Source organism: Lolium rigidum, chromosome 7 (assembly GCF_022539505.1).
Source record: "Lolium rigidum isolate FL_2022 chromosome 7, APGP_CSIRO_Lrig_0.1, whole genome shotgun sequence".
Classification (NCBI taxonomy): domain Eukaryota; kingdom Viridiplantae; phylum Streptophyta; class Magnoliopsida; order Poales; family Poaceae; genus Lolium; species Lolium rigidum.
This window is the reverse complement of record NC_061514.1, coordinates 16,563,430-16,576,012: the sequence shown is the minus strand read 5'-3', so window position 1 is coordinate 16,576,012 and position 12,583 is coordinate 16,563,430. Positions and strand designations below refer to the sequence as shown.

The following is a 12,583-nucleotide window of genomic DNA, read 5'->3' as shown; positions in this document are numbered from 1 at the left end:
TTACATTTTGCTCATACCTGGGGGCTCTACTGCTTGTCTACTTCTCCCCGGGGAGATGTCAGCAGGGAAATGGTGAGTAGGAAATGCCTAAGAGCAACTCTAACAGATCCCTTAAAACACCGTGACCTTTAAAAATCTGGCAGTTTTAAGGGATTTGTTAGGGTTGCTCTATCATGGTGCAGACTATAACGTTCACGGTGTGACCTGTCAAGCGACAATCACTGCTGTCCTTTTCATATAAGAGAAAGTTACACAGGAAACAAGTACCCCCCGTCCCCCCCCCCCCCCGAAAAAATGAAGCTTGGTCAGAAGGCAGAACCCAGTTTATATGTCCTGCCTGATTTTTTCTTTTCTCCGTTTTTCTTCTTATGGTTAGCTTGTATTATTTGTGAACTCCGCAGGCCAGTCTGTTCAGAACAACATGGAGCCTGATTCTGGATGTTACAGTAGCTCCTGTTAGCCACTAGGAAACAATTTCAGGACATGCTGGTTTTTTTTCTGGAGCTTGTGTACCATGGTTTGCATTTTGATGAAACAAAATGGTAGAATAGAGACTTAGCAGAAGGGATGAGTAGCATAGCTAAAACTCAAAATCAACCAGATGGAGACATGGAAGAACCCTCCAGAGTTTAATTAATCAAAGTTTCAAACCAAGACAATCATAGCAGTGCAAGGATCAGTGTCACTGTTCCGCTCACCATCTCCTCTGACCATTGGGCTCTTTGGTTCAACTATTCCCCTGCTGCTGACTTCTATAAGTTACCCGGTGTTTCAAAAAAATACAGTCTTATGTTTTTGCAAGTCTAAACTACTTATATGTGAATCCCCAGTGACAGTAGCTAAAGAGTACGTCATTGTATGTGCCTCTTTGTTGGGGGTGTGGGTGAAGCATGCAACGTTGGTACTTGTAAATGTTGTGCAAGTAATGGGGAGGGGTTTAATGTGATAGTACAACCTTCTTTATGTCCTAATTGCTCTTTGAATTTCATGCAGAGGTTTCTAGACAAGGAAGAGAGAATGGTAACCTTGATTCTAATATAAAAGGTTCCAACAGAGTTCCAAGTATGAAGTATGCAACATCAGTCGGTCCAACAGCTTCCAATGAGGGAACATCCACATCCGGAGCAGCATCACAGACAGCATCTGGTGTGTTATCTGGATCAGGAGTGCTCAATGCAAGACCGCCAGGAAGTACTACATCATCAGGTCTATTAGCTCAAATGGTTTCTATGAGTGCTGATGTTGCACGCGAGTATCTTGAGAAAGTAGCAGATCTTCTTTTGGAGTTTGCACAAGCAGACACCGTTGTAAAATCTCTCATGTCTAGTCAAAGCCTTCTAGCACGCCTTTTTCAGATGTTCAACAAGATAGAATCTCCTATTCTTCTGAAGGTAAAGCTTGAAGCATTTTACAATCTGTTTCTGCTACCTTTTCAGGTCATTGATTTGTTTGTCTTTTCCATCTCTGCTATTTATTGATTTGTCTTTTTTTTTTTCTGCAGATTCTTAGGTGCATAAATCATTTGTCTGGTGACCCCAATTGTCTAGAGACACTTCAACGCACAGATGCTATCAAGCATCTCATACCAATTCTTGAACTTCGTGATGGACCTCTTATTTATCAAATACATAGCGAGGTGGGTGACTTAAACATGCTTAATTTGCCAGAAAAACATGCCAGATGTTCATGACATTGTACCCCCCCTTTTATGCTTTTTTAGTTTCTCTTCTTGGATTGGACTGAGAACTAATAGATCAAACCACCTATCAATTGGTAAAGATAATCAACATAGCAAGATCTTACTGTCTTTATTGTTTTGAGAACAATCTTAATGGTGACTGGTTATCCAAAATCTGAAATAGATAATTTGCCTTCTGATGTAAGTTTCTGTGCACATCATAACAGCCTCTTCCTTTCTATTTCTAGGTCCTCAATGCTCTGTTCAACCTTTGTAAGATCAATAAAAGAAGACAGGAACAGGCAGCTGAAAATGGGATCATCCCTCACTTGATGAAATTTGTCATGTCAGAATCACCCCTAAGGCAGTATGCTCTGCCTCTGCTTTGTGATATGGCTCATGCTTCTCGCAACTCTAGAGAGCAGTTGAGGCTTCATGGAGGGTTGGGTGTGTACTTGAACCTGTTGGAGGACGATGCATGGGCATGTACTGCTTTAGATTCCATTGCTGTTTGCTTGGCTCATGACAATGATAGCAGAAAAGTAGAACAAGCCTTGTTGACGAATGAGGCCATCCAGAAGTTGGTGAACTTTTTCCGAGACTGCCCTGAACAGTATTTTGTCCATATACTGGATGCTTTTCTCAAGATAATCACGTAAGGACACGGAGGGTATCATTTCATGTTCGATGTTATCTCGTTTATAATTGAGTATATTGATAAATGCAATTTTATGCAACGTCACCGCAGGAAATCATCTCGGTTAAATACGGCAATAGCCACAAACGGATTGACGACATTGCTTATTGCAAGGCTTGACCATCGAGAAGCTATTGCGCGGTTGACTCTGCTGAAACTAATCAAGGTTTGTATATTATTAGAGTATTTGCTTTTATGATTAAGCAATTATCTATATGTCAGAGAAATGTTTCATGTAGTTAAGTATGATGCAAAAATTGTACTCCGTAAGTAATATGTGATCTAATGTAATCTTTTCCAGGTTGTCTATGAGCACCATCCTCGACCAAAGCAGCTCATAGTGGAGAACGACCTTCCCCAAAAGCTACAAAACCTAATCGAAGAGCGCAGGGATGGGCAGCGTGGTGGTCAACAAGTGTTGGTCAAACAAATGGCCACCTCGCTGTTGAAAGCATTGCACATCAATACAGTCTTGTGATCTCCGGCCACCTTGTAATTTTCCTCTCAAGTTGTACATGTTTGCCCTGGAGGAAAAGCTTTTCTTTCTTTTTCTTCCTAGCTGTTGATTTCCCTTGTCATCAGCACCAGACAGCTTGTTGCACCTGCTCCCTCTTTTATCGGGAAAAAGGTTCGACGGTCTGGTGCAAGATAATGGGGTTTGTAAATCCATGCATGGTTGCACTTGTTTGTGCTTAGCGTTGCCTTTAGTGTAATTGGTTTGTATGACCTGTCTGAAAGTTTCAATAGGACAGTTGGTGTAGACTTATTTGTGTCAGCATCTTCAGTTAGTGAAATTTTAACTCCAGTTTGATTGCGTGTGTCGTTTGCTTTGAGATTCAGAACTACACGGCAATTCCTGTCTAGATGTTGAAATTTTACATGGACGAGATGTTTTTTCCCCATGCCAACAAGGAACTGTCTTGGTGAATATGGGTGATATTGCAGCGATTGGTTGTAGCTATGACTGTCCAAAGGGCGCAATGTATCGGGAAACTCAAAAGTAAAACGCTACACTTTGCATGAAACCCCTTTATTTCAGAAGCATTTTCCTACATTGAAGCTCAAAGCATTAGAAGATAATACTGCCAAATTTGGAGAACATTGAGGAAGGGGGTTGTGGTCGAAGAAATGGCAGCAGTATGGAACTTCTTCAGAGTACTTTCTGAACTGTGGTATTGTCTAATTTAGTACCTGTCCAGATTAGGTAGAAGCTGGTGTGTGTTTGTGTGGGTTGTGGGGGGATATCCTGATATGAGAAGTGAAGGGTCAGCGTGATGTCTGCATCAGTGAAATTCCATGAGCAGTTTATACAGCAGTAACCAATTCCATGCTGGAGAGGAGAGGTTGAAGGTACTGATGTTTACCAGGATCAATTTGTGTTGGTGTTTAAGGCGTCACCCAATAATCCAGGTTATTCAAGTTCGTGGTGACAAACAAAAATCGTGTGCCAGCTTACTCGATCGCTGCAGCGCTACTAATGAGCTGCTTTGAAGCTGCCGCTCTGCCTCGACATGCGCTACGCTACTGTTACTCTTGTAAAGCTGGTGCATTCTGTGAAGTGGGAAACTACTACTGTAATAAGTGAGAGGTTAAGTAAAACTAAACTCACTTCACGAAGGGAAATGAAATAGTACTGTAATTTTTGCTTAACCAAATACACGCAGAGTTCCATTCCAAAACACATTACGAATCTGTCAGTCAGTTTTACACTGCGTCTCGTACACTTGGTTTCAGAGAAAAAACATACTAGATGAAACACCTCAGGACAAACAGAGGATGAACACTTTCCTGTAAGTCATGTAAATATTTTGGTCGGTACAATTCTCGAGCAGACAGCCGAACTCACCTGGCACTACATCATAAATTTCCAGCACACAGGAACATTGTTTATTCAGCTTCATGACAGAGCATATGGAAATTTAAAGTCTTTAGGTAAAAAAAAAAAGGTATTCCTGTATCCTGATGATGGCTAGAGTCACTATGCACTCTGAGCTCCATGAGTTTTCCAGAGCTTAGTCCACTCCTCCATGGCATCAGCAGCTTTGGCGAAGACTGGATTCTTGGGTGCCAGCTTCTCCCTCACGATGCCAGCTAGCTCCTTAACACAGCAATCAACAGTGACTCCATTCCTCGAAAGCTTGACGGACTGGAAGAAGGGGAGGACATCGTCCATCAGTTTCACCCCTTCCCAGTCTTTCAGGCTCTCCAAGGCCTTGCCTGCCTCTGCATCGCTTCTCATCACATAAGGCAGTCCGGTCTTCATGCCGTAGCCTAGGCTGTCGCAGACCACCTTGGCGCACAGGCCATTCCATATGTCTTCAAGGGTATCCCACCTGTGGTTCCCTTGCTTGCGGATCCGCAGGCCAGGGAACATTACGGCGCCCAGAACCTCACGGTTGAACGCAACATTTATCCCGCTCACAGGCAGCATCGCGCCGAGCGGAACTGTCATCACAGCGTCCACATAGTTTGTGTTGCGCTGGTTGCGCTTCACGACATGGGTCATGGGGTCGTAGTCCGCGTTGTGCAGCCACAGCCCACACGAGAGCATGCACTCAACCCCCTCGCGCAGGCTGAACGGGTACCCACGGACGAAGTCAGCACCCTTGCGGTACGGGTCGTAGAGCGTGTTGAAGAAGAAAGGCGTGGCAGGCGTCTTCAGGTTGATCATGTGCTGCGTGACAGCATCAACAGTCACGCCGGCAGGGTCCTTGGCAGGGAGGCAGTTGTCGTCGATCGAGATGACGTACTTCTTGCGCGAGACGAGGTACCCGAAGTAGCGGCACGAGTGGCCGGAGAAGTCGATGGACGTGGCGCCAAGCAGTCCCTGGATGTCGGACTTGGTGTACACCTTGACATCGAACCCTGAAGGGATCTGAAGCTCCGCTGCCAGCTCCGGGTCCTTGACGACGATGATGTGGAACCGGGAGAAAAACGGCTGCCATGCCTCGAAGAAGGGGGTCAGGTTGGGCTGCAGCGCCGCAATCACAATGTCAACCTCGCTGTCATGAACTTCCACAGTCATCTTCTTCTAGAACTTGTCGGAGCACCCTGCAAACAAACAAACAAACAAGAGGATGTTGAGTCGGGCATCCCTGTGACAGAATAATACTTGAACAGCAGAGAGAGGGTGAAAAGCATACTTGTGGGGAGGACGGGTTGAAGTGGCTGCTTGATGTTGAGGAGCTGAACAAGCAAGATGATCTCCTCGCAGTCGGTTGCCAGAAACACCTTGAGAACCTTCTCGGTCAGCTTGCCAGCACTAAGAGTTCTCTGCCAGCCATCAAAACGTCGTCAGAGATTTAACAGCATGAAAAATACGAGCACGAGAACTGGTGATTCGTTCTAGTTCATGTTGAGCCTCACGTAATTTTATTGCAGAACCAAAAACAGAGTCTAAATGGGATCAGTAAGAGATCATCAGATATCCTAAGGGCAAGTACAACGGGGGCGCTTCAAGCGAGCGCTAGGACTATATTCCTGGTAGTTATGGCTGATTCCCATCGGACACCAGGAAATGAGCTTGCATCGATGCGAACTTTGACGCCGAGCGCTTGTGTACAATCTGGTTTATTTTCTATGCTTGATAAGCGCCTGTGTTTTCCTTCAGCGATGGAGAGAGAGGCGCTAGAGCGGACGCAACGCTAATCTTCAAGTTTATTTTTCATAAGCGCCCAAATAAGCGCCTATGCATTGTACATGCCCTAACTCAGCAGAGCATGAGATTTAAATTCCTAACTAGTCTAATGTGGACACACCCACAACTCTCTTCTGACTAGTCTAGTGTTCACAAATTGGCCACAAGAAAACATCTGTTCAGACTAATCTTGTGTTCTAGATCCCTATGTTTAGGTTGAGACGACACATTCAGACTCCGGGAGATGATTAGACACCAGTTGATAGTGGGATCACATAACCTAGTCAATCAGTGACTCACACACAGGCAACACCACACACACGCCTGAATCGTCCAAATCAAACACTGGTTCAGACATACTGACAAAAAGAAACTAATCGGGCCCCAAAAGGGGCAAGCCGCACAGCACATACTGAACTACTACAGATCAGCGATCACCGGTGAGCAGGTAGGGGCACGTACGCGGAATAGGTCGACGAGGATGTGGTCGGGGAGGCGGGAGAGGTCCCGGAGGTTGGCGATGCGGAGGAGCGCGGCGTCGAGGGTGAGGGAGAGCAGGGTGGGGGTGGGTCGCATCGGCTCCAGATCTGGATCTCGCGCCCCTTTTATAGCTCGCCTCGCGTCGCTGCGAAGGGAAGCAAAGGTAGCGCGGCCACGTTGCCTGCCCGCCTGCCTCGATCTCGCGTCTGCCGGCAGACGAGGGAGGAACGCACGCGCCACCGACGAATCGGAGACTTTTTTTTTGTTTCTTCTATTTACGCCCTTTTTTCTTCCGTCCCTTTGTCCACTTGTAATTTTGTACTATGTACTACTAGTACAGCGACTGCTGCCAACCTGCCGTGCTCGATGTGGTCTCGCCGAATTTTTTGCTTGCGTTGTGAGGCTACGCTGGTAAGAAATACAAAGAAATAATTTAGCGTGTTCTACTTTAGTCTATACCTCTTAAAAGATTCCGAGTTTCCGTTCTTTTTTAGTATCTTTTTCGAGATGTTGAGGCGGCGGCTACACCTTAAAGTCAGAATAAGGTTTTCCCGTTCTATCCTCGCCCCGGTGGTGCCTCTAGCACTGGAAGGGCGCGTGGAGCATGACTGGCGTGGACTCGTGTGCCTGGCGGATCTCCAGGGACCCGGGCAGTTTTCATGTTCGTTGGTATGGTTTCATGTTAGTCTCTTCCAATCTGCAGTTGTCATAATTGGTGACGGTTCTTCGAGACCTTAGCATGACGACTTCGCGTTTATCTACTACAACAAATTCTACTACGAAAAGCTTTGCCTGACTCCGGTGATGAAGGGGCGAGGACATTGGCGCGCCTAGTGCTAGTGTTTATAGTCGTCTCTAGGTGGTCTAAGTACCTAGTTCTAATTTTTATTACTTTTTGGGCTTTTTGTATTATTGTTGATGATTGTTAATAGATCAGTGGAATTTTCACAAAAAAAATTCAAATAATTCAGCTAGGTATTTAGCAGTACTTCTTCAATTTTATTAGGATAATGCACACTTCGAAAAAAATTGACCATAATTTGGTCATCCAATGGCATAATTTTTGTGGCGTATATCTCTTATTATGTTGATTAAATTAGGTGTCAAAGTTTATTTTGTTTTCAAAAAACGCAACCCCCCCTTATAAATAGGTATGGGGAGTACTATTTTGCTTTGATGTATCACATGCAGTACCAAGGTCAATGAAATTGAAAGGCTCGGGAGGCGTCCCTCTCGATGTATTGTTGAAAACATGCATCTCCTATTTTTTTCAAAAATGATAAAATGACATGCATGTAATTTGCATACAAAATACATCCTCTATACGGAAATGTATCATGAATTAGATTTTTTTGAAAGTTAAACCGTGTAAACTTTGACCAAATCATGAAAATATATTTTCATATCAAATCATGTAGTATATTTTAATAAGGTATACATTCGGTATTGTAGATATGGAGACTTTTTTCATAAAACTTGGTTAAAGATAGTGTAGTTTGACTTTCACGAAAAAGCAATATCATGGTAAGGAGGAAGTACTAAGTTTAGTGCCCTTTGACTAATATAAAGTTACCATGGGAAGTTGGAACGACGAGAGCTGAGAGAGTTTCTGGCCTCGTGAGGATGCATTGTAATCCAGTGCCCATGATTTCCTACCGTAACAAACTTGATATGTAGATTAAATCAGAACTCGATCTTGTTTCGCTAGATTGATTCTGCATTTTTTTTATGGTTGCCGCGAGGAGGATTATTCTCTCGATATTTATCCCGACTGCTACATCCTCAACAATGATGATCGTACCTTTGGCTCCATAGTGACGTTGACTAGGTTGTTCGGTTCATTTTTCCTAAAATACTGGTGTTGGAACTCTTCCTCTCCTGATGCTTGTTGATTACTTTAATGGTTACATGTCTACATGTAGTCTTTTCATTGGAGCTCAAATTAAAAGTATGGGAGAACCTTCATTGGTATTTTACAGGTCTGTGGTTTGACATCTATGTCATTCTTCTATAGTTGCCTTTAGAGAATTGTAGGACTACGTCTTAAAAGAAAAAAGAGTTTGAGGACCTCATAGATTTGATCTTTATTTTTGAATTTATTTTGTAATCACCGGAGACAATTTATATATGTCTACCATGTATTTTTCATTACTATAAATATACCATGGCATTGACTATCAAGAAAAAGCACAACAAAATAGCAACACTTTTTTGAAGCGTAAACACCGGGAAATGCTCCAACTGCAATTTCATATATTAAAATAGGATTTATGTACAAAGGTATCTACATCTATTTACAAAAGGAGAATATTGAAAAAAAGAGGGAAAACTTTAGCGTTGACCTTGCAAGCAATCCTTAAAATGTCGGGAATCCTTTTTGTTCTTAATTCTGTGGCTAACAAGCCCTAATTTCTGAAAATATATTGCCTTCCAGCTATTGAAGCTTGGTTCTTTATTCTTGGAGACTTTTTATTCCTAACTAGTTGAATACCCGTGCGTTGCCACGATCCCTTGTCCTAACTTATAAACATGTAGATAAATATTCATCCTTTAGCTGGAAATATATAATATTCATCCTGAAATCTAAAGGGTGCTCATAAACATGCATATACATATTTTTCTTATGTAAATCCCACTTGCAACAAAATAAGGGATAATGTAATAATGCATATGTATTTATACCATTACTTATCTTGTAAAACATTTAAGAACCTACCAAGAATAATTGTCTCAATCTGGATCTTGTTAAGAAAGCACTCAAACTTCCGGAGAGGCCAGACAAAATCATCAAAGGGAGAAACGTATGATTTAATTGCAAATAATGTCCATACAAATATGATCTTTGAGAATTTTAACAACAAGCTTGTCTATAAGATTTAAACATGCACGCACAATTGGCGTCTTCATCTCAGCCAATATGGATTAACAAAAAAACATTAAATGCCTATTAATAAAATTAAGTTAACCCCATTTATGTTAAAACCATCTGCCAATACATAGGCCTAATATTATATCCACTAAATGATCGACAAAGAAATAACTAATTCTTGGTGGATTTTATGCATATGTTCATATAGACAAGATAAAATGTTTGCTGAGATGTACTAATTAATTAATGTGCAAAAGCTGCATTATTTGTTCTTGGAGAGCAGAAAATAAGAAACCTTACAAGATCTCAGCGTTAAATCGACAGTCCTCAGTATTAAATGACACTTAACTAATTCTCAGTCTTCTGAGAATTAGTAAATCTGTGTAAATATATAATATTCAATCCTCACTGGTATGTTCCATTCATTAACACGGGTGTGTAAATAATATTCAATCAACGCCTTCGAAGGTACAAAGAGAAACATGATAAACCTATATCAGCTGCTTCTAAGAGAATCTCTTCTTGAGTTATACCTTTTCTTCTCCCTAATTTCTCTTCTTAATTGTCTGGGCCATTTTAAAAGAGGGGAAAATAATCAACTAACCTCCAAATTCCATCTCCTGTGTACAAGTTTCTATTGTTGATGAAATTAACAGCAGCAATATTTGATGAAATGCAAGAAGTAGAGGGACAGGAACCTGATGGCGTGTATTTCACACGTTCGTTGGGCAACCCCAAGAGGAAGGTATGATGCGCACAGCAGCAAGTTTTCCCTCAGAAAGAAACCAAGGTTTATCGAACCAGGAGGAGCCAAGAAGCACGTTGAAGGTTGATGGAGGCGGGATGTAGTGCGGCGCAACACCAGGGATTCCGGCGCCAACGTGGAACCCTGCACAACACAACCAAAGTACTTTGCCCCAACGAAACGAGTGAGGTTGTCAATCTCACCGGCTTGCTGTAACAAAGGATTAACCGTATTGTGTGGAAGATGATTGTTTGCGAGAGAAAACGAGTAAAACAAGTATTGCAGCAGATTTGTATATCAGTATTAAAGAATGGACCGGGGTCCACAGTTCACTAGAGGTGTCTCTCCCATAAGATAAAAGCATGTTGGGTGAACAAATTACGATCGGGCAATTGACAAATAGAGAGGGCATAACAATGCACATACATGACATGATAAGTATAGTGAGATTTAATTGGGCATTACGACAAAGTACATAGACCGCCATCCAACCGCATCTATGCCTAAAAAGTCCACCTTCGAGGTTATCATCCGAACCCCTCCAGTATTAAGTTGCTAACAACGGACAATTGCATTAAGTATGGTGCGTAATGTAATCAACAACTACATCCTCGGACATAGCGCCAATGTTTTATCCCTAGTGGCAACGAGCACAACACAACTTTAGAACTTTCTCGTCATCGTCCCAGGTGTCAATGCGAGGCATGAACCCACTATCGAGCATAAATACTCCCTCTTGGAGTTAAAAGCAAAAACTTGGCCAGAGCCTCTACTAGTAACGGAGAGCATGCAAGATCATAAACAACACATATGTAATAACTTGATAATTAACATGACATGGTATTCTCTATCCATCGGATCCCGACAAACACAACATATAGAATTACAGATAGATGATCTTGATCATGTTAGGCAGCTCACAAGATCCAACAATGAAGCACAATGAGGAGAAGACAACCATCTAGCTACTGCTATGGACCCATAGTCCAGGGGTGAACTACTCACTCATCACTCCGGAGGCGACCATGGCGGTGTAGAGTCCTCCGGGAGATGAATCCCCTCTCCGGCAGGGTGCCGGAGGAGATCTCCAGTAATCCCCCGAGATGGGATCGGCGGCGGCGGCGTCTCGGTAAGGTTTTCCGTATCGTGGTTTTTCGTCTCAGGGGTTTCGCGACGGAGGCTTTAAGTAGGCGGAAGGGCAGAGTCGGGGGCCAGACGAGGGGCCCACACCATAGGGCGGCGCGGGCCCCCCCTTGGCCGCGCCGCCATGTGGTGTCGCCACCTCGTGGCCCCACTTCGTATGCTCTTCGGTCTTCTAGAAGCTCCGTGGAAAAATAGGCCCCTGGGTCTTCGTTTCGTCCAATTCCGAGAATATTTCGTTACTAGGATTTCTGAAACCAAAAACAAGCAGAAAACAGGAACTGGCACTTCGGCATCTTGTTAATAGGTTAGTTCCAGTAAAATGCACGAATATGACATAAAGTGTGCATAAAACATGTAGGTATCATCAATAATATGGCATAGAACATAAGAAATTATCGATACGTCGGAGACGTATCAAGCATCCCCAAGCTTAGTTCTCGCTCGTCCCGAGCAGGTAAAACGATAACAAAGATAATTTCTGAAGTGATATGCCATCATAACCTTGATCATACTATTTGTAAACATATGTAGTGGATGCAGCGATCAAAACAATGGTAATGATATGAGTAAACAAGTGAATCATAAAGCAAAGACTTTTCATGAATAGTACTTCAAGACAAGTATTAATAAGTCTTGCATAAGAGTTAACTCATAAAACAACAAATCAAAGTAAAGGTATTGAAACAACACAAAGGAAGATTAAGTTTCAGCGGTTGCTTTCAACTTGTAACATGTATATCTCATGGATAATAGTCAACATAGAGTAATATAACAAGTACAATATGCAAGTATGTAGGAATCAATGCACAGTTCACACAAGTGTTTGCTTCTTGAGGTGGAGAGAGATAGGTGAACTGACTCAACATAAAAGTAAAAAGAATGGTCCTTCAAAGAGGAAAGCATTGGTGCGTAGTTGACGTGGGAGTTAGAAATCTTTGTGGTGTAGCTTTTCTTCAGTTCCCCGGCAACGGCGCCAGAAAATATGCTTGATGGCGTGTATTTCACACGTTCGTTGGGCAACCCCAAGAGGAAGGTATGATGAGCACAGCAGCAAGTTTTCCCTCGAAAGAAACCAAGGTTTATCGAACCAGGAGGAGCCAAGAAGCACGTTGAAGGTTGATGGCGGCGGGACGTAGTGCGGCGCAACACCGGAGATTCCGGCGCCAACGTGGAACCCGCACAACACAACCAAAGTACTTTGCCCCAACGAAACGAAGTGAGGTTGTCAATCTCACCGGCTTGCCGTAACAAAGGATTAACCGTATTGTGTGGAAGATGATTGTTTGCAGAGAAAACAAGTAAAAACAAGTATTGCAAGTAGATTGTATTTCAAG

General features: G+C 42.9%; 3 protein-coding genes across 3 annotated transcripts in view; 1 reads left to right on the top strand and 2 right to left on the bottom strand.

The window, feature by feature from the left end:
- The window catches only part of LOC124676078 (probable inactive UDP-arabinopyranose mutase 2), a 10,955-nt gene extending 5,324 nt beyond the window's left edge, over positions 1-5,631 (bottom strand). The window contains exon 1 of the mRNA XM_047212158.1: positions 5,519-5,631. The gene's annotated coding sequence lies outside the window, so the exon portion shown is untranslated. The remainder of the gene's footprint in view (positions 1-5,518) is intronic.
- Positions 964-3,180, top strand: LOC124676077 (MAP3K epsilon protein kinase 1-like). Its single transcript, XM_047212155.1, has 5 exons — positions 964-1,391; positions 1,502-1,636; positions 1,927-2,333; positions 2,427-2,541; positions 2,677-3,180. The coding sequence occupies exons 1-5, from the start codon at positions 1,065-1,067 to the stop codon at positions 2,851-2,853; spliced, it is 1,161 nt and encodes a 386-aa protein (XP_047068111.1). The 5' UTR covers positions 964-1,064; the 3' UTR covers positions 2,854-3,180.
- LOC124676079 (probable inactive UDP-arabinopyranose mutase 2) lies at positions 4,042-6,680 on the bottom strand. Its single transcript, XM_047212159.1, has 3 exons — positions 6,475-6,680; positions 5,519-5,648; positions 4,042-5,387 (listed from the first exon to the last, which is right to left on the bottom strand). The coding sequence occupies exons 1-3, from the start codon at positions 6,586-6,588 to the stop codon at positions 4,354-4,356; spliced, it is 1,278 nt and encodes a 425-aa protein (XP_047068115.1). The 5' UTR covers positions 6,589-6,680; the 3' UTR covers positions 4,042-4,353.
- Between the last annotated feature and the right edge of the window lie 5,903 nt (positions 6,681-12,583).

What these genes read in the sequence shown, in the direction of transcription:
- LOC124676077 (XM_047212155.1), top strand. Translation starts at nt 1,065, where the DNA reads ATGAAGTATGCAACATCAGTCGGTCCAACAGCTTCCAATGAGGGAACA. An exon ending in AATCTCCTATTCTTCTGAAG is followed by an intron (nt 1,392 to 1,501) that starts GTAAAGCTTGAA and finishes TTTTTTCTGCAG; the next exon opens with ATTCTTAGGTGCATAAATCA. An exon ending in GCTTTTCTCAAGATAATCAC is followed by an intron (nt 2,334 to 2,426) that starts GTAAGGACACGG and finishes ACGTCACCGCAG; the next exon opens with GAAATCATCTCGGTTAAATA.
- LOC124676079 (XM_047212159.1), bottom strand. Translation starts at nt 6,588, where the DNA reads ATGCGACCCACCCCCACCCTGCTCTCCCTCACCCTCGACGCCGCGCTC. An exon ending in TCCTCGTCGACCTATTCCGC is followed by an intron (nt 5,649 to 6,474) that starts GTACGTGCCCCT and finishes GATGGCTGGCAG; the next exon opens with AGAACTCTTAGTGCTGGCAA. An exon ending in TCAACCCGTCCTCCCCACAA is followed by an intron (nt 5,388 to 5,518) that starts GTATGCTTTTCA and finishes TGACTGTGGAAG; the next exon opens with TTCATGACAGCGAGGTTGAC.